The following is a 27,890-nucleotide window of genomic DNA, read 5'->3' as shown; positions in this document are numbered from 1 at the left end:
CTCACACCCACGTGATATTTTACTAAAGTTCAAACAGATCAACCTCACGCTGAGTATGATTACAAAATGTGTATTCTTTAGCTTCACCAAGCTTACAATCAATTTTCAAATATTTCCAAGTGTATCTCACATGGAAATTGAAAAGTAATATGAGAGTGATTGATTCTAAATACTTTCTCAAAGGATTTACAAAGATCTAGTGTAGGATTTAAGAAAGTATGAAGTGGGGATGGGTATTGCTCTTGATAGCTTTAAGATGCTTGATCTTTTTATGCAATTGTGTTGTGTGTTGTATGATGAAGAGCTTGCTGCATTTTATAGAGGTCCAAGCTCTTTGATGACCGTTGGAATTCATTACAAAAGATCCAAGGTTTTTCATCATAATTACAGAACTGCCATTCAGCTTGTTCTTGGACTGGCAGAGGCCATCCTCGCGCATGCAGATCAACTTCCTTGAAACTTGATCTTGAGATGTCCTTGTCTATTCTCTTTTATCAAAGAGTGCAAGGCTGTTTCTTTGACCACGTGAGCTATAGCCTTTTCAAAAACTTTAAGGACTAGGTTGATTTCAACTTTTGAGGGTGATGTTGACAAGAGAAAGAGTCATCCTCTTTCATAGGTCTGCCATCCTCCATTCCGAGGATCAGATCTGCCATCAACATGTGATCTTCCATTTTTGACTTGTTTGTTGTTGCCTTTCTTTAACTTGACTTCTTCATGTATTTATTCGTGCAAGCACAATAAATGATCTGATTTTAGCCTTTGCACATGCTTGATGGGTTGCTTTCAACTTTGCTGAACCATCCTCAGCCTAGTCTGTCATCCTCTTAGACTTAGATCTAACTATTCTTGTCCTTTTCCTTTTGGCCTTCTAACTTCTTTATTTCAAATATTTTTTTTATTCATTCTTTAACTTTGTTGTGCATTTCTTTAATAAATAAAAGCATATGTTCTTGTGAGGACACATATGGTGCATATTTGAAGATTCAACAGCTCGCATGGCCATCCTCGCTGTTTTCCATCCTTAGCATTTTCCATCCTCATATTTGAATCACATTTTTCTTCTTTTTGCCTTAATGATTAATAACCTATTTCCTTATATGAATACACTCAAAAGCACACATTAGTCATTAACCACAATCATAATCTCTTAAGTAATTTTGTTATCATTAAAATCATTTGAGAGATTTTGTCTCAACATGTGTTTGAGTTTATTAATCAAAGATAAGATCAAAGTAAAGCAAGAATAAATCAGCATGAAAAGCAAAATCTGAACAAACAAGAAAGAAGAAAAATTCTTGACAAAATCTGGAAAATGGAGAATGTTCTCCAGTTTCAAGATTGATCATCACAACTCCAAAATCAATCAATCTCCACTAATTAAAAGAAGTTTTAGCCTCTGGATTTTACATCTATATCATCAGCACTTGGCAAGGAACAAACAAAGATGATTAGATTCAAAGAAACTACTCAAATTACAAAGAGAAAAGATCACGAATTAGCAAGACTAGACATATCTGAACTTTCTTGACAGCATTCTGATCAATATGGACAACAGTGTAATACCAGTCTCCAGATTGATAAACATTTTCCTGCTTGTTACACTTGATATTCAGCAACAAACATCTTTCTCCAGAATGATCAGACCAGTCTCTAGATTGATTATCAATCTCAAGGATGTTCAAGACTAAGTCTCCAGATTGATATCAATCTCTAGAATTTTCAATATACATTATGCAACAGATTGTCATCATTCTCCAAGCTGTTTTGGCAGAATTAAATCTCCAGATTGAAGTAATATCATTAACAAATATATCTGAGGTATAAAGGATCACTAAAACACAAAAGAAATCTGATCAAGAATGAAGAAAAATGTCCAGTCAAACAGATTTCACAAAGTGTTCAAAGGTTGGAATATTTTTATTCAAATATATTGGTTTTGGTCAAATCTGACAGAGCACTACCAAAAACTCTTTTGACCATTATTAAATGTCCTAAAAGCCTATAAAATGAAGGCCAATGCTCAAGGAAAAAGCAGGGCTTCAAGTACTAAGCAATTCATTACTCATTTCAATCATTCTCTCACTCACATACATTGAATCAATTTGGATTTTTCCCATTCGATTCCTAGAATCATTCTCTTGTATTTCTTTGTTAAAGAATCGGAACTCAAAAAAGTATTGAGCCTTCTCATATTCTAACAAAGCAATCTCATCATTATTGTAAAACTCAAACTATAAGAGTTTAGTATAGTTTGGGTAGATTGTAAGAAATCCTATCAAGGTTGATAGGTGACTTGATTGAACTCCTTTATGGGTGGAAAGGTTTTAACTTTGTAGCATTTGAAGGTTGATCTGAACTAGGTGTTGTAAAACTAAGAAGGTTATTTGTTTTAAACACTTAATGGAAAATCTCACTGTTGTGAGGACTTGATGTAATCCGGGATGAGTGAACCAGGATATATCATTGTGTGGTATCTCTTCCCTTATCTATTTACTTTCAATCTAATTGATTATCAAGTTAAATACATAAATTGAATTACTGATTTTAACTAACCAATAACGTTCTCCGTTTTTTGGTTAAAACCAAGAACGTTATCCGTTTTCTGTTTTCACAACCAATATCAATCTTGAGTTATCTTCTTAAGTTTTTAACATGAATTTTTAAAAGGGTGAGTTTACAATTCAAATCCCGTTTCTTGTAAATTGATATTGCTACTTCAAGATTATCAAATTATTTTTTCCATTTGTACACATGAAGGACATAGTTCATAGATGGTTACCTCATTATTTTCTAAGTTTTCCATCAAGCACATGTTAGCTTTTGACATTACTTATTCTTCCTGAGTGTTTTCCTCTTACACTGTTAAGTGTTCAAACTTTAGAGGCAGAGCTCTGATGCCAATTGAAGTAGCAATGTCAATCACAAGAAAATGGGGTTTGAATTGTGATTTCACATTTTTAAAATTTCCTGTTAAAACTTAAGGAATTTAACTTAATATTAATCTTGCTTATGAAAATAGAAAACAAAGAACATTCTTGGTTAGTGAAAAACACACAATTTAATTTATCTATTTAATTTGATGATTAAAACACTAGAAATAAATAGAGATAAGGGAAAAGATATCACACAGAGATGATTCTGGTTCACCCAACCCGGGTTACGTCCAATCCTCACAACCGTGAGATTTTTCACTAAGTGTTTAAAACGGAGAACGTTATTGGTTTTTACACCACCAGTCCAAATCAACCTTGATCTGTTACAATCTTTACCTTTCAACCTAGAAAGGATTTTTACAATCACCTTTCAACCTTTAAATAATTTTTACAAACACACTCAATCTAACACAAAAGATACACTTGAGTTACAAATGATGTGTATGATAAAAGTGTTTGAGATCTTGAAACTTATCAACACTTGTTTGAGATAAATTGATGTAGCTAAATATCACTAGAGGGGGGGGGGGGGGTTGAATAGGGATTTTGCTCTTTAAAAATAATTTTCAAGAGATTTTAAAACTATCCTCTCGTTGAGGATGGTAAGTCCCAGGATGGATTTTTTCAACCCTTTAGTTTTAACTTGAGTGAAAGAGTAAGAGAAGAATAGGAGAGACACACACACAATTTTATATTAGTCCATCCAAAGATGGCTACGTCTAGTCCTGACACCTTGTGAGATTTTTCACTAACGTTCAAACTGATCAACCTCACTCTGAGGATGATTACAAACTATGTATTCTTTAGCTTCACCAAGCTTACAATCAATATTCAAATATTTCCAAGTGTAACTCACAAGGAAATTACAAAGTGGTATGAGAGTGATTGATACTTAATACTTTCTCAAAGGATTTACAAAGATATAGTGTAGGATCAAAAAAAGTATGAAGTGAGGATGGGTATTGCTCTTGATAGCTTTAAGATGCTTGATCTTTTTGTGCAATTGTGTTGTGTGTCTTATGATGGAGAACTTGTTGCATTTTATAGGGGTCCAAGCTCTTTGATGACCGTTGGAACTCATTTCTAAAGATCCAAGGTTTTTCATCATAATTACAGAACTGCCATTCAACTTTTCTAGCCCAGGCAGCATCCATCCTCGCGCATGCATAACTTTCTTGTAACTTGATCTTGACAAGTCCTTGTCTATTCTCTTTTATCAGAAGTGCAAAGCTGTTTCTTTGACCATGTGAGCTGCAACCTTTTCGAAAACTTTAAGGACTAGGTTGATTTCAGCTTTTGAGGTGATGTTGACAAGAGAGAGAAAGCCACCCTATTACATAGGACTGTCACACTCCATCCGAGGATCAGATCTGGCAGCAACATGTGATTGTCTATTTTTGGCTTGTTTCTTGTGGCCTTTCTGTAACTTGACTTCTTCATGTATTAATTCGTGCAAGCCCAATAAATGATCTGATTTTAGCCTTTGCACATGCTTGATGGGTTGCTTTCAACTTTGCTGAATCATTTTCAGCCTAGTCTGCCATCCTCTGGATTCTAGATCTGGCTATATTCATCCTTTTCCTTTGACCTTCTGACTTTTGATTTCAAATACTTTTACTTATTCATTCTTTGACTTTGTTGTGCATTTCTTTAATGAATAAAAGCATTTGTTCTGGTGAGGGCACAAATTGGGCAAATCTGAAGATTTTTTAATTTGCAGGCCATCCTCACGGTTTTCATCTTCAGCAATTTCCATCCTCACATGGTTTTCCATCCTCATATTTGAATCATATTTTCCTTCTTTTTGCCTTAATGATTAATAACCTATTTTCTTATATGAATACACTCAAGAGCACATGTTAGTCATTAACCACAATCATAATCTCTTAAGTAATTTTGTTATCATTAAAATCATTTGAGAGATTTTGTCTCAACATAAATGAAAGACAAACTTAGTAAATAATTATCCAAAGATATAGTGAAGAGAGCTGAAATTTATTTGAAGAGATTTTTGACTTGTTACTTGAACAAGTGTTGGTAGATTTGTAAATTGAACTCTTGCCTTTATCTTCCAATTGATCTTCAATTTATAAATGTTAAAAGGCTTTAAATATTCAATTTAAAATGAATATATCCGTTGGACACACTTGTTGAGACAAACTCCATATTTAAAGTTTTGATGAAAATAAACAAGGACAATTTGTAAGAACTCTAAAATAAGAACAAAAATAAGAACAATTTGTAACTCTAAAATCAAACTATCAAGAAAGTTTGATCAACATTGATATATGATAAGACATTACAAAGGACATCCAGAATGATCAAAACAAGAACTCCAGATTGATCATCAAAACTCCAGAAAGATCAAATTGACAGATCCAGATTGATAATCAATCTCTGTTTTCTGCATAACTCCAGCAGCAATGTCTTCTCTTCTGCAATGGTTTATAATTCTTCTTCAAACTCAATGGGCTACATTCAAGACTCAAGATCGAAACTGTACCATCCAAGATCAAGGAAGAAACTTCAAAGGCTTTTTAACTAGAAGACAAAATTGATTTAAAGCTTCAATAGAAAAGTCAAAAAGCAGTTTTTAAATCAATGGTTGGATTATTTTTATTCTGAAATATTGGTTTCAGTAAAAAATACAGAGCACTACCAACAACTCTTTTTGACCTCATTAAATGCTTCTAAAGCCTATAAATAGAATGCCAATATCCAAGAGCAAAGCAAGAAATTCAAGTGCTGTAAAATCTCAAACATCAATCACATACACACTTGAAATTCTAAAAATTCGCAAAGAAGAAGCAGTTCTAAAAATCTCATATCAGATTGCTTGATCATTACTGATTTCTTTGAAAAGAATCAAGTCTCAAACAAGAGTTGAGATATCTTAGATTCTGTCAAAATCAATCTTATTGTAAAAACTCAAACTATAAGAATTTCTTTATAGTTTGTTTAGATTGCATGGAATCCTATCAAAGTTAGATATGTGATGTTGTTGCTTTCTGGGTGGAAAGTAATAGAGATTAAAACAGATCAAGGTTGATCTAGACTAGGTGCTGTAAAATCAAGAAGGTTCTTTTTTTTAAACACTTAGTGGAAAATCTCACAGTGTGAGGACTGGACGTAACCCAAGTTGGGTGAACCAGGATATTTCTTTGTGTGGTATTCTCTATCCTGTCTCTTTATTTGTTAAACTTAACTGATTAACTAAGATAAAACACAAACTGATTTTCTATTTTAATCTAATCAAGGAACGTTCTCTATTTTATAATAAAAGCAAGAATGTTCTCCGTTTCTCTGTTTTACTAACCAAGATCAATCTTGAGTTATTTTCTTAAGTTTTTAACAAGAGTTTTTAAAAGGTACATTTACAATTCAAATCCCCCTTCCTTGTAAATCGACATTGTTACTTCAACACTTCCCAAGTGTTAGATATATTTTAAAGCAATTAAACATGTGTTTATTTGTTTTCCAGAACGTTCTTGACAAACAGAGAACGTTCTTGCTTTTGGGTCTCATGGAAAACGTGAATGGGTTGTCACATGTCAGTTGGCACTATTCTGAGTCAGGTTTATCCAGAACTTTCTGCAAAATATTGTAAGTACATTGTACTTGTGTCATTGCTCATAACTCATCAATTTTGGAGATCAATCTTGAGGTTGTTTTCCACCTTTGGGCGTTGAACTCAAGTTCTTGACTTCACCAATGATTTGAGCAATCTTGTTACTCTTTAATATGTGGTTTATATTGTGGAAAATTACCAGTTTTAATTTTGTCTTTTAAAGATAATTAAAATCATAATATTCTTTTGTAAAACAAGAACATTCTTCGTTTGTGTTTTGTATGAGTGTTGGATTTTGACAACTGCTGTGTGTCAGTCCTTTGTCTCAGAAACATGATGTACTTTCTGCAAAAAGGTGGAGCAGCAGTGTCTTTTCTGTCATGGTTGTCCTTTCTCATAGCTCATCAATTTGGAGATTGATCGTGATGTTTTGCTTTGCCTTTGTTGATCCTCTTTGATCAAATCTATCTAAAACAATCTTGCGTATATTATTAAATTTCTCTGTGATGAATACTGATGTTTTGTAGTCTAAATAGATATACTTTTGTAGTCCAGATCGATTTTAAATTATAGCAGATTTTGCTCTTTGTAAACCAGAACGTTCTTGGATTAAAGCTGTGAAAACGGAGAACGTTCTTCGTTTATGTTTTGAGTTATTGCTGCATTTTGACAATTATGACAACTGTTGTGTGCCTAGATTTTTTGTTATGTACGTGTGTCAGTGATGCAATGACTTTATCATTTATGTCCAATTTGTACTTGCTTACTTTAGCAATCAAATCTGGGGATTAGTCTTTCTTTTTATTCTTGATGCATTGCTTTGATCTTATGAAACGAATCTGTCCAAAATGATCTTGAGTATATAATTATGTTCCTATGTAATGAATACTAGTGATTTGAAATGTAGATTGATGTATTTTTGTAGCCCAAATGAATCTTGATTTAAAGAAGACTTTGTTCTTTGTAAACAAGAATGTTATTGGATTTTTAGAATGCGGTCAAGAATGATCTTCGTTTTCTAGAATGTTGTCAAGAATGTTCTTCGTTTCTCAGACTTGATCTTGCTTCTTTCAAATGATCTTGCTTCTGATTTGTAGCATAGTATATGATCATTGATTGTTGTATGCATGTATTTGACCATCTTCTTCATGAAGATGATATCTTGAAGATGTAATAATTATTCTTTTGAATGATTGATATATGATACATTCCTTTTGAGATTATTTCATTATTGATTGGATACTTATGCATTTTGATGAAGTGAATGGGTTCTTACTTTTTCACTTATGCAATTCATGTTCCTTAAACAAAACTCAAGTGCAATCATTAGTAGACCATCATTTATAAAACTTAATCATTTATTCCATAAGGTTTGTTGTCGTTAAAACATACATCAAAAAGATTTTTGCCTCAACAGTGGCTACTGTCATCAACAACTTGAATGTACTAAGCTAGAATATTTAGAAGACTTGAACACAATCAGATTGACTAGTAGGTGTTTAGTGGACGTGTGATACTTTTTGGTATTAGTGGGTTAAATCCTTCAGAGTGAAGGGACTGAATGTAAGTACCGTGTTGGTGGTGAGCTAAGATAAATTGGCTTGTGTTTCCTCTCTATATTTACTTTTGCTTTATCACATTTATATATTATCATCCGTTTTTATCAAAAGTGTTTAAAAACATTAAAAATATAATTCAAGTCCTTTTTTTTGGTGTTTTTCTCTCTCCACTTTATCGATTTTGAGATATTGGAGTTCAGATGCATAAAAATCATGTTTTGTGTTTTGTACGAAAGAAAGATTTTGAACATTGAAAAATCTTTTTTGAATCAATTTCACGTTTGGAATTGTTGAGCAAAAATATGTTTTGAAATAATCTCAACAATTGTTTTGTGGTTCATAATCGAAATTTATTAAATGGTTCTAGCATCCTTCAAAATTTGATTTTATAAAAAGTGTTTTCAAAATATTCAATCAAATCATTTTTCTTGCGTGAAATTGTCATATCTTAATTGGAATTGTTCAATTGCAATATCGTAAATTGTTTTAAAACTGAATTTTCTATATTAATGTGTACGTAGATCTATCAGGATTATTTTTTTCCATTGTGTGATCGATTGAAATTTGAAAAATGAGGACTCGATTCAACCCCCTTTTCGAGTCCATAGGCCATGTCCCAATTTGTCACATTAAATTTTGAAAACATACCATGCAAAAATATGTAAATTAAAAATAATGTTTTTTAACCATAAATAACACGAACAATAGTCTCGTGTAAGTAGTTCGGTTGGTGAGTTAACGTCACGGTGAAGGAATTATTAGAAAAAAGTTTCAAGTTCAAATACGAAAAACCTAACATAACTACTAACTTACAAACATTTTGCCTATGGACAATATAAATGTGGTATTGCAAAAGATCCTAGTAAAACATTAAACATAAGTTAGTCAAATTCCAAATTTTGATACATTCAACCATAAAGCTTTGATTTTGATATTGCATCTCAACCCAAAACCTTAAGACACTGATGTCACTTCTCTTATAAATCCAACATTGTAACACCCCGTTTTTCAAAGCGAGGGTATATTTTTTTTTTTAAAGTAATTAAAAACAAACAAAGAATTAAATCAGGAAATGCCTTTGGATAAATAATTGAGTCATTATAATTTACAAGCAGCGGAAAATTTTCTCCAATTATAAATCCAAACCATTTACACAACAACAAATGGTACATGGAACCCATTCAAATAAGATGTCAAACTGACAAGATTAGTATAAGTACAGTTTTCCAAACTAAAAATACTCCAATCCAAAAAGAAGGACACCTAGTCCCTATACATCATCCTAATCTGATCATCCTACCAAAAAGCTATACACCCTGAGTGATCTCCACGCGCCCCGTGAGATCCTCCTAACATAACTGCAGTCAAGCGTTCCCATCTCCATTCCCGTCCGTAGGGTACGAACCGGTAGGACCGTCCTGACTCTCATCTGAGGGCAAAGCCCAGATTTCCACAATAATTGTAAGGGGTCACCAACCAAAAAAAAATAACAGTTAACACATAGCAATTAAGTTTTTAAATGCTCAAAACAACTTTTCAACTAAGCATGCACCTTAACAGGATTTTCCATATGCTAAAAGTTCATATAATGCTTGCCAATTAACAATGAACTCAAAATGAAGTTCTCCAACCATCAAGTAATACATAACTGACCAAAGCATTGATAAATCAATTGAGCAATCGATTATCTAACTCAAAATAAGGACTTTTGCTGAGCCAATCGATTGCCAAATCGATTTGGTCAGTTCTGCTGAGTTTCTGCATGACCAAATCGATTTCTAAGTCGATTTTGTCAGTTCTGATGAGTCCCTGGGTTGCCAAATCGATTTCCAAATCGATTTTGGCAGTTTTGCTGAGTTCCTGCCTCTCTGCCAATCGATTTCCAAATCGATTTCTTAAAAGATTTTGAAAGACATATTTATACAATCGATTGGCAAATCGATTAGGTCAAAATGGTGAACTTCCTGCAACTCATCCAATCGATTGGGAAATCGATTTCCCTGATCGTTTTTCCAAAATTTCATGCATTAACTCAAGTCATTCCTAATCAAGTTCACAACCTAACACTTAGCAATTCCTACACGATTACCACGGCAATTGGGATCTCGATAACCATCATACTTACACACAACAATCAACACATAACACTTAGCATTTTCAACGCAATTACCACAACGACTCAAATTCAAATCACTTAATCATAAAACTCAAATCAACCACGACTCGCGTGCCAAGCACCCTAATGCAATGCGTATATGCCAAAATGCATGGACTCGGAATTCCAAACCAAAACCCTCCTCGAAGGGCCGTAAATCATAATCGTACCGCCTATCGCAGGCCAAAGTACCAATTACCGAGGTGCCACCTATCACGGGTCAGCACGATTTACTAAAATGCGTAAATCATAAACGTACCACCTATCACGGGTCAGTACAGTTTACCGAGGTGTCACCTATCACGGGTCAACACGATTTACTAAAAGAAAAAGCGGGAATCGTAAATGTACCACCTATCACGGGTCAGTACAGTTACCATGGTGTCACCTATCACGGGTCAACACGATTTACTAAAAGAAAAAGCGGGAATCGTAAATGTACCACCTATCACGGGTCAGTACAGTTACCATGGTGTCACCTATCACGGGTCAACACGATTTACTAAAAGAAAAAGCGGGAATCGTAAACGTACCGCCTATCACAGACCAGTACTGTTTACCGAGGTGCCACCTATCACGGGTCAGCACAATCCACCAAAAATGTAAATCGTAAATGTACCACCTATCACGGGTCAGTACAGTTACCATGGTGTCACCTATCACGGGTCAACACGATTTACTAAAAGAAAAAGCGGGAATCGTAAACGTACCGCCTATCACAGACCAGTACTGTTTACCGAGGTGCCACCTATCACGGGTCAGCACAATTCACCAAAAACGTAAATCGTAAACGTACCACCTATCACGGGTCAGTACAGTTTACCGAAGTGTCACCTATCACGGGTCAACACGATTTACTAAAATATAAATCGCAAACGTACAACCTATCACGGGTCCGTACAGTTTACCAAGGTGTCACCTATCACGGGTCGACACAATTTACCAAATGAAATGCATGAGCATACACAGACTCCATTCACAACAATCGTTAAGCAAATGCAGATATTAAAAGATTCCCCATTTTTAATACCCATTTAACTTAAACGACCTTCAAACAACATTAATTAAATAAGTCATTAAGAGATTCCCCGTTCTTAATACCGATTTAACTTAATGATTTTCAAAACAAAACGTTAAGCAAACAGTCATATTAAGAGATTCCCCATTCTTAATACTCATTTACCGAAACGATTTTCAAAAACGATAGTTAAGTAACCGAGACATTAAGAGATTCCCCATTCTCAACGCCCAGTTAACTTAAACATTTTCCTCAAATACACATTAAGTAAACCGAGGTATTAAAAGATTCCCCATTTTTAATACCCATTTAACTTAAACGACTTTCAAACAACATTAATTAAATAAGTCATTAAGAGATTCCCCGTTCTTAATACCGATTACCGGTAAAATATTCGCTCGCAATGTCGCCTCCAAATTGGTCCCCTAGCATCGTGGCGTGGTAGTGAGCAACTTTCCCTTCTAACTCTTCGCGAAATGAAGCTTGGATCTAGAAGAAACGGAGGGGTTTGTGTTTGGATCTCAAATACCATTTTTCTTCGTTTTCGAATCAAGGAGGAAGAGTGGAGTTGCGAAATCCTTGTTCTAACTCTCACCCAACCTTGGGTTACTAGTTTTGAAGAAAAGAAAGCGACGAAAACGAAAACGGGAGAAGGAGGAAAAATGGGTCACGGTTGATCAGAGGAAGAAGATGGAAAATTCGAATTTTCCTTCCTTTCTTTTTCTTTCCTTTTTTTTCTCTCTCTTCCTTTTTCCTTCTTTCCTTTATATACTCTTTTCTTTTCCTTTTCCTTCCTTCTAGTTTTCCTTTCTTTTTCCCCCCAAACAAACACATATATACATAATAAATATAACTTAACAAATATCTCGAAATATCTAGATATTTGTTAAATTACCATTTCATCTGTAACGCATTAAATTCTCCGTACATGATTCACCGCACTTAATTCAATTTATTTATCGACGAGAAATTCTAATCGGCATCAAAATATCTTTTTGATTATAAACACTCTAAAATATTATTACTTTGGCTAAAAAGCCTCTGAGCCAAAATCTAAAATACACCAAAAATACATAAATGGTACTTTAAAATTATGGGTCTTACAAACATGACATTAGGTATATAAGTCATCTCTCTTATATATCTAACCATTCACATTAGAATTCCAATAATCTCCCTATCAAATATGAGTCACTCACCTCACTAGAGTTGATCCACACTAGGATCTCACTCATGCTCCCCCACCAAATCGAACCAAGGCTCTGATACCAGTTGTTGGAGAGTTCGAGGGAGCACAAGAGCAATAACGGATCAAATATTCCAGGATCTACAAGAGATTTTGACACCATATCTCAACTCAAAATCGTAAGACATTAAGTATGTGCGACTTCTATCTTATATATCCAACATTTCATTCATTCCTAATCAATGTGAGACTGACCACTCACACTTGAATTCTAACAAAAGCAACGTATAGTAAATTAACAATGATTAAAATTCATTTCATAGATAGTCACTATCATATCCTAGAGTAAAATTTTTGCAAAAAATAGATATTTGATAAATATTATCATAGACATACTAATAATCAACATGTTTAAACCTTTTAATTTAGTCCCTCGTCAAAATATTTTACCGAAATAGACATAATTTGATGACATATCTTACATAACATGACAAATAACTTATTGACTCGCCATTATTCACAATTAAACAAGTATATATACACAATAATATGATATTTTGCACTACATGGACAATTATAGAGACTCTATGTTTCTTTTAATAGCAATGTGTGCTTAATTAGTGGAGTTGGCATAAAATTGTCGCTCCTTGAAAGTACAAGATTTGTTCATACATAAATTATTTAGAAACAAATACGTTATCAACAATAATTATTGTTTCTTGTTATAAAAACAATAATTATTGTTTGAAGTGTCACAACCCAATTTTATATATGGAAAATAAAACTAACGCTAGGTGCTATAAAACATATTCATGCTAAAATTAGAAATGAAAAAAAGAAGAAACAATCTTATCGTTTATACCAAGCTAATAATCATGGCAAAAAATTCCTATATAAGCACAAAAGATGAAGTACGAGTAAAATTAATTAAAACAAAACCCAAAAGCCTATTTTATATTTCTTAATTTTCACATTCTTATTTTAAATTTTATGATGGGAGGAAAACAATTGTGCATGATTTTACTTTTGACAATTTCCATTTTTGCATCACACTCAAATTCTCTTCCCCTCTCAAGCAACAAGAGATGGATAGTGGATGAATTAGGAAAAAGGGTGAAGCTACATTGTGTCAATTGGTCAAGCCACCTCAATGCAATGATAGGATAGGGGAGGGTCTTGACATAATACCCTTAAAAGATCTTATAGCTCAAATGAAAGGATTAGGGTTCAATTGTGTTAGATATACATGGGCTACATACATGTTCACTCGTTACTCAACATATAAAATTGGAGATACTTTGGACTCATTGAAGCTCCATGGTGTTAGGTTAGGGCTTAGGGTTTATAACCCTTCTTTGGAGAATATAACCGTCGTAGAGGCCTTTGATATTGTGATTGATGAATTTGGAAAACAAGGCATGATGGTTTTGGCTGATAATCATGTTAGTGACCCTAAATGGTGTTGTGACAATAATGATGGAAATGGATTCTTTGGTGACCAATATTTTAACAGCGAAGAATGGCTTCAAGGACTTTCCAATGTTGCTAATCGTGTCAAAGGAAAATCTCAGGTTCATTTTATCAATCATCTAAAACTTTCATTTATATTTAATTTAGGATAAATTCTTAAATTAGTCTTTTAACATTGAATAATACAGTACTAATTTAATTTTTTACTATTCATGTACGATCACAAATCCCCATTCTCATGTTTTCTTAATAAATAGAAATTTCTCTATTAAATAATATAAATACCCCTAAATTTTAGTCACTACATTTGCATCTTAAAAACATAAATTAAATCTTCCTTTTTTCTTTTTAATTTCTCAAAATTTTATTACTAAATCAATTGAGATCAATCTAGTGGATTAGGACATGACTTGTATCTAACATATTGCGAATTGCAAATATAGATGTAAATATAATTCTATTTATAAATGTTTTGTAATCTGTTCACTCTAAAAGAAAATTATAAAAGAAAATTTTGAAGTATCCTAGATCCATTTCTTTAGTGTGAAAATAAATCTACATTCTCACAAATGTTTGAGTTTTGAATAGGTTGTGGCAATAGGATTGAGAAATGAACTAAGAGGTCCAAGTCAAAATAAAAATGATTGGCACACCTACATGAGCCAAGGAGCTACAACTGTCCACAAAGCAAATAATAATGTTCTTGTATTTGTTTCTGGCTTAAACTATGACACTGATTTGAGCTTCTTAAAGACAAAGCCTCTAAACATAAGCATAGGAAACAAATTAGTTTACGAGGTACATTCCTATGCATGGTCACAAGGGTCACCAGATGATTGGATTGAGCAACCAGTGAACCAAAAATGTGCAAAAGTAATGAATGGATTGAATGAGAAGGCAGGGTTTTTAATGAGTGGTTCTAACTCATATCCATTGGTTATGAGTGAATTTGGAATGGACATGACTAATAGGGATGACAAGAATCAAAGATTCTTTTCTTGTATGTTGGCTTATTTTGTTGGTGTAGATTTGGATTGGATTTTGTGGACTGCACAAGGTGGTTACTATGTTAGAGAGGATGATACTATTGTCAGTGAGACTTATGGTATTTGGATGTTTGATTTTAGATCACTTAGGTATCCAGAATTCCCACAAAGGTTTCAACTTGTTCAGAAGAAACTTCTAGGTATGACAATCTTTTTACTATTAGAAAAAGTTTAATTACTAATGAAAATTAGAGGTAGAAAAATTAATCTCTAATTTTATCACCACAAATATTTACAATAATCTCAATTAGATAAAAAAAACATCGTAAAATAAAAATAAAAATCATAAAATAAAAATAAGTGTAAATAACTCATAATGACGGAATTTATGTTTATTTTTTTAATTGTAGAACCGAGTTCAAATTCTAACAAGAACTACATAATATACCATCCATTAAGTGGAGAATGTGTGAAAGTGAACAATCAAAATGAAATTGAATTGGGTGATTGTGAGGGACCAAGTAAGTGGAATCATGAAGGGCAACAAATCAAGTTGGTTGGCAATGGTACATGTATGGAAGCAATTAGTGATGGATCAATAGTGAAACTCTCAAATGATTGCAAGAGCAAACAAAGTTTTTGGAAAACTTTATCAGCAACAAATCTTCATTTGGGTACATTGGATGGACAAGGACAAAATTTATGCTTGCAAAGGGAATCCCCTACTTCACCTAAGATTGTCACAAGAAAATGCATTTGTGTGGATGATAATCCTAATTGTTTGGATGACCCTCAAAGTCAGTGGTTTCAGCTAGTTACAACAAATATGTAATATTTTTAATTAATACTGATTTATTTCTTTATTTATTTATTATCGTATATGGTCATACCTAATTTTGTCTGATAATTTAACAAATGTTCATAAAAATAATAAAAATTTAAAATGTTGGAGATTTTTATTTTTTAGTTTAAAATGGAAAAAGAAATTTTTAATTAATCAAATAAATAAAACTATATTTTTGTTTTTGGTATTTTTTATTCAGATCTGTTAGCAATAAAAGGGAAAATCAATTTGGTTTGCTCTAATTAGCAATAAAAGCAAATCCTTTTAAGAAAGTTTGCAATAAATGACAAAATTTGATGTATTTAACGATAAATGTGGTCTTACAAAACAAGCCAGTAAAACATTAAACATAATTGTTAGCCAAACTCCAAATTTTGATGCATGTAACGATGAAGCATTATAAAGTAAATCAACGATAATTAAAACTCATTTCATTGACTATTGAATAAAAAAGAAATGACAAAAAATGAATTAAACTAATCATTTAGATGGCCAGTGTCATATGCAAAATTTTCGCAAGAGTTAGGTATTTGATAATATTTTTAGGGAGATACTAATCATCAACATGTTTAATCTTTGAAGCATATTAAAATTTCGCAAGAATTAGGCCACAATGCCTATGTAAATATGTCAGCCACTTTGGTTTTGACTTGAATTAGGCCATTCAATAATTTTGTCCTAACGATGTGGCAATCTATATTAAGTACTTCATTAGTTCATGGAAAATCGAAGTTACCACAATGCAGAGCACTATTGTTATAACAGTATAACACAAGAACCTTATAACAAGAGACCTGTAGGATATGCATGAGATGAGTCAACCATTGTAGCTCACTGAAGGTAAGTAGATTTTTGTGATGTTGTCTATGCTGGAGACAAGCTAGAAAGGAAAAACACCACTAAAACTGTACGTTCTTTTGTGAAAATCTAATCTTCTGGTCAAGTAAAAGACAAAAGACTATTGCTATGTCAACAACAAAAACATAATATATATCAGCAGTAGGCTCTAGCACTCATGTTGTTGTGGATGAAGTATCAACTAGAACATTTCAAAATCAATGAGAGGAACATTCCTATCTTTTGTGAAAATACTTAAGCTATTTGTTTAACAAAAAAAAAATCCTATTTTACATTCAAGGACAAAACATATAGAGATTAAACCATCATTTTATAAGTGATTATGTCAAGAAGAGTATTTTCTTCAAGTTAGCACTATAGGCCAAATTTTTTTTATTGTTTATTACTATTATTTATATAATAATATGAGGCATTTTAATTTATTATGTGGATTTATTTAAAGCATAATAAAATCTTTAGAATAGTTAGTATGTTTAATGGCATATTAAGTGTGACTTAATCGTGAGATCTCATGGAACATAATGACACGATTCTTAAACTAATTGTAGTCAAGTTTTACTATTAAATGAGACAACAATAATCCATAAAGATTACTACGTGAATAAACTGATAATCACATTTCACTGGTCATGAATATGAAATATCAAGTCTTCACATAGGTAAAATAATTGTACTAGATTGATATGAGAACATTACATAATAGTTATGCAAATGTAATTAATGATTCTCATGTGGCCACAATGAGTAGTCCTTATACTTGAAGTCACTAAGTTTCCTACTTGGAGAGTTGTATATTTTGAGGTCATCAAACATTATTTGTAACAAAGCAATCATAACAATGATTATTGTGTCTATAATAACCCATGTAGAGGAATGTGAGTGATGTAGATATAATTCATCCCTCTTGGATAATAGCAGTTGTGTCTTAGGACTCTCGATGTAGTGATGTGTGAAATATGTGTGGTCACACTAAAATGGATCAATATAAGATATTGGGTAAATTAGTGATTGCACGTATACTCAAGAATCGGTAAACAAATTATTGAACCTAATAAGAATGACACTTTTTATGTCTTGTGTTCAATTAAGACATTTGGATGTAGAGACAATTACTACACAATTAATATTGGTCACGGTAAAATTACACAATTAAGAGCTTAATATAAAATATATTATTTAGTATGTCAAATCAGTCTTTTAAAAAAATCACACTAAAACTTAAAATAAAATTTTTGACAGATAATACGTCAAATTCAAACTTTAAATTTTTTAAATATATCTAAACTATTTAAATAAAATCTTGTCTGATCTAATCTATTCTCCCTTCTAACTGCTACTAAAATTTTCTAGACCCCCAAGATAAACATGTTCAGAATCTTACTAGAAATTATATATATTATGTTAAGTTTGCTTACTATTATACCATGGAGAAACTTATTGATAATGAGACAGGCAAAGATTCCCAAGAATTGGACGAACATTTGGAAATTGAGAGTCTTACAAAAAATTAAAATATTTCTTATGGACGATTGCTCGAAAATGCATCCCCACTCCACTAAACAACGACTACATTTGAAGGGAGTGCAATGTCTCGGCAACAAGGAAAATGGGTGGCATATTTTCTTTGAACGTGAGAATGAAAAATAGGTGAGGGAAGGTGCTATGGGACATTATTAAAAATCATATAAAAATTAATTTGATTTTATCGAGCTAGGTGATGAACCAAACAACTTGAATTATATTTAACTCAAATTCAATTTATTTATTTAATGAGTTCAATTTTTAATTTAAATTCGACTCATTTGGTTTAAGAACTAAATTAAACGAACTAATTATCAAATCAAATTTTAAACTATTTTTAAGTTAAATCGGTTCATTGTATTGTCAAACCGAATTTGGTGTGATTACATATCATTGTAGGTTTTTGTTGATTCATTATTTAAACTTTTAGTATACGTTTTATTCAGGGTTTTATTTTGAATGAAATGAGTTGATTTTAGGTTTGAAAAAATAACATTTTGTAATTTATAGTGTAAATTTATTTTATCAATAAAAAATATTTTATATATATGTATATATATTTCTAAATATTCTTATATTTTGTTAACTAAATTGATTTTTAGTTCTTTTATGTTAGAATATGAAATTTAAGCACAAATAAACAATAAATAATTTAAGCAAATTAATAAAGCATACAAATTAATATATAAATTATTATGAGTTATTACATTTTTATTAAAGAAAAAATTAGGTGCATTACTTAAGTGCTTTTATATGATTCTTACATCAAATACACATTTTATAATTATTATAAATTTTGAAAAAATTATAATATATTAAATTAAAGAACCATATCAAAAACACCTAATATCTTTAGACATTAAAATGCATAAAAATGGGATTGTGTATATTATCTTATAACAATAAAATAAGTGGAAGGTAGATTGTTTGTGTTGAGAGGGAACCATTATTAATTTTATTTTTTAATTTTAAAAATGCGAAAGAAGTAAAAAATAAAAAATAAAAAATAAAAATAAAAGACAAGTTTTGAAAAAAAAAATAATTATTAATATAATTTTAAAATATGAACTACAATTTCTAAAACTTTTTTTTTTTTACATATTCTTAACAAGTGCAATCAACCACACTAATTAATATTCTTAATAAAAAAATAAGTTGGATGACAAAAAAGATAAACTAATGCAAGTAATGCATAACCTTTTATGACTTGTAACTCACATATACACTTTAACCTAATGTGTAACTCACAGCGAGTTAGAACATTTTCATGAGGATGCTTAATTTAATAAACAATGGTATTAAGTATTATCGTTAAAAAGAACAATAATATAATATTTGTTAGAGAAAATGTCTTTATAAATACTCTCTCCTCCAAACTCACATGTTTTTAGTATTAAAATAAGTAATGTTATTGAGATGATGTAAAGTCATTAAAAATTTCAAAAGTAAAAATATTTTGACCATTTAAAGAATTACAAGTATTGAGATAATTTTTTTTGAAGTTTCAATTATTAACATGTGTCATAAACATGTGCCTTTGGAGTATATATTAGTATTTATCATAGTTTTTTTAGTTTACGGATTGAAATTTTTTTAATATTTTTTATCGTTCATTTTAATTGTCAAAATTAATTATTCCCTTTTTTAAAAAAATTAATTAATTTTATTAATTTTAATGATAAATTTTATTTATTTGAATAAACTGCATTTAGTTAACAAATTTTATGAGTTGATATACAATAAATAAAAATATATTAATAAAAATTAATAATTAATAATATATTGATATTATAAAATCATAAATAATTTAAGATATAAAAAATAACTAGTGAGTAACTTGTGCATGGAGACAAATTACGATTTTGATAAATATATTGTCATATTAATTTATATATATATATATATATATATATATATATATCAATTCTCATAAATTTTATTGATATTAACATTAAAGACATGAATTTTATCATCAATTCAATTCCATACACAAAAAAATAAACAATTTATAGTAAAAAAAAAATATAACCGTATAATAAATTTCATTACATGTTTACAAATCATTGACAATTACGTTGAAGAGAACTGTGTTGCCGCCACATGATTTTCCTTTGTTATCTAGAATAAGAATATTCAATCATTTCCTATACATTACTCGTAGCGACTTACAAAATACATAAAATACAAACTAACGTGAGAAAAGAGATTGACAGACTCTTGTTTATAATCATTGCAAGACACAACTACTATGAAATTTAAATGGAAAATTCAATCAGATGGAACCAAAGTCATCCCTGATATATAAATCTTATCACCAATGAGTTTTCGGTTACATAGTCCATTAACTTGGTCAATGTTCCTCAAAACCATTACCGGAACATCAATCTTTAATGTTAATTGTTGATGCTTTATTTTTAATTCTCCAAATATTTTTTTTTAAAAAAAAACTTATTATAATTTTAAACAAATGAAAACAATGATTATTGAAAAATTAAATAATTAGATTCGACCAAATATGAATTTTTAAAGTAATGGAAATATTAATATGAATTTTTAAAATAATGGACATGGACATATTAAGTAAATTAGTAAAGTTAAAAATGAGAAAGCAACTGAATAATGAGTTTTTGTTTTTATTACTCAATATAGTAGGTGACTTATATGACATAAGTTATTGAATAATGAATTTTTTATTTATTACTCTAACTTATATGAAATACATGACATTTAAGAATTCATATAAATTTTACTTCATTGTATGAAGTGGCAAAATATCATTCATTCTAGTAGTAGTTGTTGTAGCTTAAATACTAAAGATAAATAATATTTCCATCACAAAAATTCAAATTGTTGTTAAAACATTAATCTAAATCGTCAAAATAAACATAACCATAACACATCACTAACGAAAGTTGAAGATACAATAAAGATAAAAAAATATACTCACTTGATCCATTTCATGAAGTTTAGACATGATTTGCTTGTTAGCGAAACTCCGTCGTGATCAAATCTGACAAATGTAGCAGAATCAGTATCATCAACAACTCTATACGATACCTTTTACCAAGATTAGGTAATGAAATTTATTAAAATCAATAATAGTTTAAGGAATTGATAAATTAACATAAATGAATTTTATTTGTTAAACACACTTGGGCCCCATTCCTTTGATAAACTCTCTCCTGTCTCGTTCCAATTAAAACTCTCATGACATCTATTTAAAAAAAGTAATGATTAAACTGTGAATAACTAAAATAAAATAACAGTGACAAATTAAAATAAATTTATCAATCAAGTAATTCATGTCAACATTTCCAATTTCTGAGAATGAAATGAACGAGTACGGAGAGGTTGTGACCAAATTGGTTTCTAATTCTCGGACCATTGTACCATTTTGCAAATTCAATTTGAATTGGTGTCCGGTTGTTGTTGTTCTATATGTTCCAAAGTTAGACGCAACACCAAAAGAATGAAAGTTTGTACATAGCTCTCTCACGCATATTAGTCTCAAATCGAGAAATAAGAGTTTTTTGGATTGTTGCTTGAATTTTGTCACATAAAAATATGAAACACAAATTTGTTAAATTAATAACATAATAAAATTAGTTTGTGTATAATTTAAAATTTTGAATTTATAAAAGAAAGAATTAAACCTTGTCATCCATCAATATCATTTCTATTGCATAATTGACATTCTAACACAACTCTAATAACCAAATTTCATGATCTATTTTTTTTTTGGAGAAACTGATGCAACAAAATCTGATTTTTTGTTGAGAGAAAAAAGATAACACAAAAATGAATAAGGAATCTTTGATAAAGAAAAATTAAAAGAGAATTTTCAACTATCTTCTTATTTTTTAATTAACCAATAAATTTTCAACGGACGCCTTATAAAAACCGTCAAATACAATGGAAGTTTTACTTTTTTTCTTTCGAAAAAACTGCAGATAAATTTTCTTCAGAAAATAGTCAAGTGATACGATGGAAATTTTATTTATTTTTTTCTTTTTACTCTTTATTAATAGAAATTTTATATTTGTCTAAACACTCTAATTCATTAAGTGACACTTGTCAAAATATCATCTTTATTTTATTTTATTGTATTAAAAAAAAATGAGACTTGATCTCTCTTAAATGAGTTATGATTGTATTGTTACAACATCAAATGAATAGTACTTAAACACGCAAAAGAAATATTTATTTAAACTTTTACAAAAATTAATCTTCCTATTGTTATTATTATTATAAACAGAATCTAATTTTTATATATTTACATAAATACTACATTTGATCTCGTGCTTACGCCGTCATAAACTCTAACATAAAGAGACATGCAATCCAAATCACATAAGAGACAGTAGGCGACGTGGCGAAGGATGCTTACACCTCATTCAGTAACGTCGACATTATTCACGAACTTGCCAGAATACTCCACACTCCTTTCATTTTTCATTCATTAATAATAGTAAACAACAATAATATCAAGTCGAAATCGTTATATGCTTGATTGAAAAAATTAACTCCAACGATTTAAATAAAATTAAAATTATCCTAATGATTTATATATATAAAAAATTTATTATTAACACAAATAATATAAAAAATAGATATTAAATCTGACACATTATTAATACTATTAAAAGAAAATAAATGTAAATTTTTTACTAAATATTCAATAGTAATCTCTATCTTAAATTTTATTTATAAAAATATATCATTATGATACAAGTTTAATTGCTCTGTCAAAAAAAAAAATTCAAAGTAAGGATTTTCTCTCTATTGTATTTTCTATTTTTTTTAATTAAAATTAAAATAAAATCCATAAAAATTTCAAATCTTAATTTTTTTTAATAATTAATAACGGCTATGTTCTTCTTTTTTTTTAGTAATTACCCTTTAAATTGCTTTTTTTCATTCATTGAATCATTTAAAATAAATTCTTCATCACACTCTCTTCCTTATTCTTTCCTCAGTAAGAAAGTAACACAAACATAAAAGAGTTTCCTTCATTTCTTCTTCAATTCCCAATTCTATTCTCATTCTCAAAGATGGCTTCTACGACGTCGTTTTCAATTCCTCATTCAGTTCCAATTTCCTGTTACAGAAACAGTTCTCGAAATTCTCACCATTACAATGTTTCTCTATCGTTCTCTGCTAAACCCTTTTCCCTCAAATCACTTCCATTGAATCAACGATACAAACATGCAAATGGATTTTGCGGAATTCAAACAAATTCTACGCGGTTCTCTGTTCGTTGTGAAGCTTCTTCAGCTGGAAGGGTAACATTAACATTTAACACGCATCATAATAACATAACACTTCTGCTTCAATTTGATTATTATTATTTTTTTAATTGTTTTTCAAACTTAGAATCATCGTGCATGATTGAAACTTAGAAGGTATTATTCAGTTTATAGGATTAAATTGTGTCAAATTCAAGTCTCAGTGATCAAGTAATTGGTTAAAGGTTTAAAATGATTGAGGGTCTTTTGATACAGATTTAAAAGAAAATATTTTGATATTCAATAATTTGGAGATTTTTAAGAAAAATAAAAGTTGCTTAGTGTTGTGAAGATCACTTTTATTTTAAAAAAAAGTTAATTATAAAAAATGATTTAGTTTTAGATACGGCTAAAAACAGCTTCTCATCTGAAACATTTTTTATGTTATTTTCATATTATCATTATTTTAAAAGGTGTAATAAATAGATAGAAAATTTCAAGTGATTAATTTTTTTATGAAAGAAGTTGTATCGAACACACTCTAAATATTAGCTTTTTTTTTCTTGCAACATTAGTAATTAGTATTGTTAATATTGTTAACTTTGGTACCTAAAATTGATGGAAATCCAATTCTCTACATTAGAATTATTTTACTTTAAAAAAAAAATACAATAGAATTATTTTAAAATGGTGTTTGAAATTGCAAAATGTTAATCAAATCCGTCCCTTTGTTGATGTTTGAAGGAACTATAGTAATATTAAGTTGGTAATGATGAGATGCATTTGAAGTTATTTGATTTAAGTTTTGGATGTATTTGATAACGGATTTAGACAAAGAGATGAACTTGATTAATATTTTGCAATTTTAAAAATCATTTTATAATATTGATAATGCAGTATATTTTGCAATTCTAAGGATCATTTTGCGATATTGATTCATTTAAAAACGGTGGTTATTTTTTTAAACTACCAATTTTAGTATTGTTATGTTAGTATTGTTAGTATTATGTAAAGACTCATTTTTTAAAGTATATTGGGGTCAAAATATGGTCTTAAGCTCAAGGTCTAATCTATCTCTTAGCCTTATTACGCTCATTTCCTTAAGTTAAAAGGTGGTGTTAAGTTCACTATATAGTACTTTGCCCCATTGATAGATGGTAGAGAAAGCGTTGCAGAGAGGAGAGGAAGTTGCGAGAGAAGTGATGACAGAAAATGAAAATTGATTGAATAATGAAAAGTGACTATAGTGGAACTACAAAGGGACATAGGTACTCGTAGAAAAATAAGCAATCAATATTGTTAAACTAATTAATCATCAGTTAACTAACTAACCAAACTCTACCATTTTAGAACGAAATGTGGTAATTTTCTCAGCTTATTTGCAATCTTGAGATTTGTAAATTTGTATCTTGTTTGTTATGTGTATTAGAGCTTATGAGGTACAGCGGTTGATGTTGGGACTTGGGGTTTTGATGCAATGGCAGATTACACAGCAAGAGTTCACGGAGATGGCCTGGCAGGCGATAGTTTCATCACCGGAGATGGCCAAAGAGAACAAGCATCAGATTGTGGAGACAGAGCATTTGATGAAGGCTTTGTTGGAGCAGAAGAACGGGCTTGCTCGCAGGATCTTTTCCAAAGTCAGTGTGGATAACACCCGGCTTCTAGAAGCTACTGATAAGTACATTCAACGGCAACCCAAGGTAATCTATTCATTAAACTTGAACAAGTTTGAATCAATGTTGTCAAATAACAGCGCTGTAGCATAGCAGAGCTGGATTTTGATGAATCCACTATAAAAACTGTGACACTATTCTAGTTTCCACATTAAGTAAATAATGGTTGATATTCCAGTTTCTGCAATTAAATGTAGCGATTAAAGCAACAACAAAAAAAGAGAGAAAATCAAGGTTTAAAAAAATAATGAAACTGAAGTGTTCCAAACATGACCAATTTTTAAAATAGAAAAATTGAAGAGTCAACTAGTATTAATCACACATTCACTGTAATATGTAAACCTTTCAATATGTAAGCTATGCTTGCTTTTCCTTCATTCCCTTTTTCATTTGTATGCAGCACAACATGCCTTTTTTCATATATAATTGACTTATTTCAACCGCAATGTGATTTCCGTTATTTTCCTGAAATGCTATCTGCTATTTCACATAACAGATTTTTGGCATTCCGCTATTTTCCGCAATCTGCTATTTATAACATGGGTTTGATTTGAAATATGAGCACTTGCAGGCTTGTATTGCTTAACTACTACAGTACTACTGTACTCATTATTGGATTAGATATTTGTTCTGAGGCTCTTTGTTCTGTCTCCCAAAAGCTGATGTTGTTTTACTCATTTTCAATCATGTTAGGTTATAGGGGAATCAGCTGGTTCAATGTTGGGGCGCGATTTAGAGGCATTGATTCAAAGAGCCAGGGACTACAAGAAAGAATATGGAGATTCCTTTGTTTCAGTTGAACACTTGGTTCTTGGTTTTACCGAGGATCAACGTTTCGGGAAGCAACTTTTTAGAGATTTTCAAATATCTCAGCAGGGTCTAAAATCTGCAATAGAGTCCATTAGGGGACACCAGTCAGTAATTGACCAAGGTAATGACATTTTCCATTTGTCTCATTCTATATTTTTCAATATATGATTATAGTTGTGTGCTGTTCATTTATCTTCATGTGCTACTACTTTTGTTTTGGGAAAAGGGTTGGTTGAGTTGTTAATTTAGTCCTATTGAAGACTTAGGTATCTTTGGGGAAAATGTGAAGGAGTGTATTCATGTTGTTAGGAACCCAATAATTGGATTCCTAAGAAAGACACTTTTATTAAGAACTAGGAGAGAAATCTCTCTTCCAAGGGTTTCCCCTTCACAATAGAGAATACTCTATTCATAATTACAATATTCAATGATCTCCTCTCTAACTCCCTAACCTCCCTATTTATACAAGTAGCCTTATAACAATCTCAACTAACTAATTCATTAACTAACTATTATTATTAACTAACTACTAATCTAAGTCCTAACAGTCTTTGAACTTCATCTCCACGAGCTTTTAGGAGTTATGTGTTGTATATGATTGTCTACATGTAGGTCATATTTGGACAAGCAACTTAATTAAGTGCTTATAGCATAAACGCTTTATAATATTAGTGATGCATAAGCCATTTCTGTATCAAAAGATAAAATAAAGTCAAAATTGTTTTCATATAAATTATAAGGTGTTTTGATAAAGCCATCTTGATGAGCTTATGGAAATAAGCTGAAACAACTTATGAATATGTCTGTCATGTAATAAGCTGTTTTCATTAGCTTTCTCAAAAAATCTCTCATGTACTTATAGATCCGGAAGGGAAGTATGAAGCCTTGGAAAAATATGGAAAAGATTTGACAGCAATGGCTAAAGCAGGAAAACTTGATCCAGTTATAGGAAGAGATGATGAAATACGCAGGTGCATCCAAATTCTCTCCAGGAGAACAAAGAACAATCCTGTACTGATCGGTGAGCCTGGTGTTGGAAAGACTGCAATTTCTGAAGGGTATGTGCTTAGTTCTTCCTCAATTTTATTGGTAAACAAGCAGATTAAATTATTGTTCTTGCTTGCCTCATAATTTGGATGTTTTTGTTTATATTCTTCATAATGTTATGCATATTGACCTCTACCATTGAAACAGACTTGCTCAGAGAATCGTGCAAGGAGATGTTCCTCAGGCTTTGATGAACCGTAGGGTATGTGCTTTATGAAAATGCTTAGGCTGTTGTTGATTGAACTGACATGGATGGAGAAGGGGGCATAAGTGGACCATAGAAAAGAAATAACTGGTTTTTAAGTTTCTATCCCCATTTTCAATGTCACTGTAATGTTCCCTATTATATCCTCTGCCAGTCTTGTTTCAATTTCATATTTTAGAAGAAAAAAATAATATTTTCTTATTTTTTACTCTTTAAAAAAATTGTATATCAGTTTGGAGTTGTAACATTGATCTTATGCACTGGTCTCTTTTCAGCTTATATCCCTTGACATGGGTGCACTTATTGCTGGAGCCAAATACCGGGGAGAATTCGAAGATAGGCTGAAAGCTGTTCTTAAAGAAGTAACAGAATCTGATGGTCAAACTATCCTTTTCATTGATGAGATTCATACAGTTGTTGGAGCAGGTAATAAGCTTCAAAGCTTTTCATTTTCAGATGGCAGATTCTTGGGGATTCTAAAATCTGCTAAAGGCCGTCCATTACTTGATGCAGATGAGTTAATGTACCAAAAAACTCGTTAGATCATCCAGTAATCTAATCATATAGATGATACACTTTGGTTTAATCCTAAAATGTGACTTTTGTATGTAGGTGATGATGCCTAATGGAATTCAAAAAGTAACATGTAGATGTTGGATTTGATTGCAATTATAACTTTTCTTTTGTTAGGTGCTACAAATGGTGCTATGGATGCTGGTAACCTCTTAAAGCCAATGCTTGGTAGAGGGGAGCTGCGGTGTATTGGTGCGACAACACTAGATGAATATCGAAAGTATATTGAGAAAGACCCAGCACTAGAGCGTCG

General features: G+C 30.9%; 1 protein-coding gene and 1 pseudogene across 2 annotated transcripts in view; both read left to right on the top strand.

The window, feature by feature from the left end:
• The first annotated feature begins 13,415 nt into the window (after nt 1-13,415).
• LOC101505191 (glycosyl hydrolase 5 family protein-like) lies at nt 13,416-15,710 on the top strand (annotated as a pseudogene).
• Nucleotides 15,711-23,039: 7,329 nt separating this feature from the next.
• LOC101504666 (chaperone protein ClpB3, chloroplastic) overlaps nt 23,040-27,890 on the top strand; it is an 8,205-nt gene continuing 3,354 nt past the window's right edge. Inside the window, exons 1-7 of one of the 2 annotated variants that reach the window (XM_073365821.1) lie at nt 23,040-23,383; nt 24,811-25,029; nt 25,696-25,933; nt 26,675-26,870; nt 27,007-27,061; nt 27,340-27,490; nt 27,755-27,890. In XM_073365821.1, the coding sequence (XP_073221922.1) occupies nt 23,153-23,383; nt 24,811-25,029; nt 25,696-25,933; nt 26,675-26,870; nt 27,007-27,061; nt 27,340-27,490; nt 27,755-27,890 (1,226 nt within the window). In that variant the 5' untranslated portion in view covers nt 23,040-23,152. Of the gene's footprint in view, nt 23,384-24,755; nt 25,030-25,695; nt 25,934-26,674; nt 26,871-27,006; nt 27,062-27,339; nt 27,491-27,754 lie in introns of both variants that reach the window. The other variant, XM_073365822.1, reaches the window with a different exon arrangement.

Source organism: Cicer arietinum, chromosome 3, assembly GCF_000331145.2.
Source record: "Cicer arietinum cultivar CDC Frontier isolate Library 1 chromosome 3, Cicar.CDCFrontier_v2.0, whole genome shotgun sequence".
NCBI lineage: Eukaryota > Viridiplantae > Streptophyta > Magnoliopsida > Fabales > Fabaceae > Cicer > Cicer arietinum.
The sequence above is the reverse complement of the archived record's forward strand: the minus strand, read 5'-3'. Positions and strand labels throughout refer to the sequence as shown.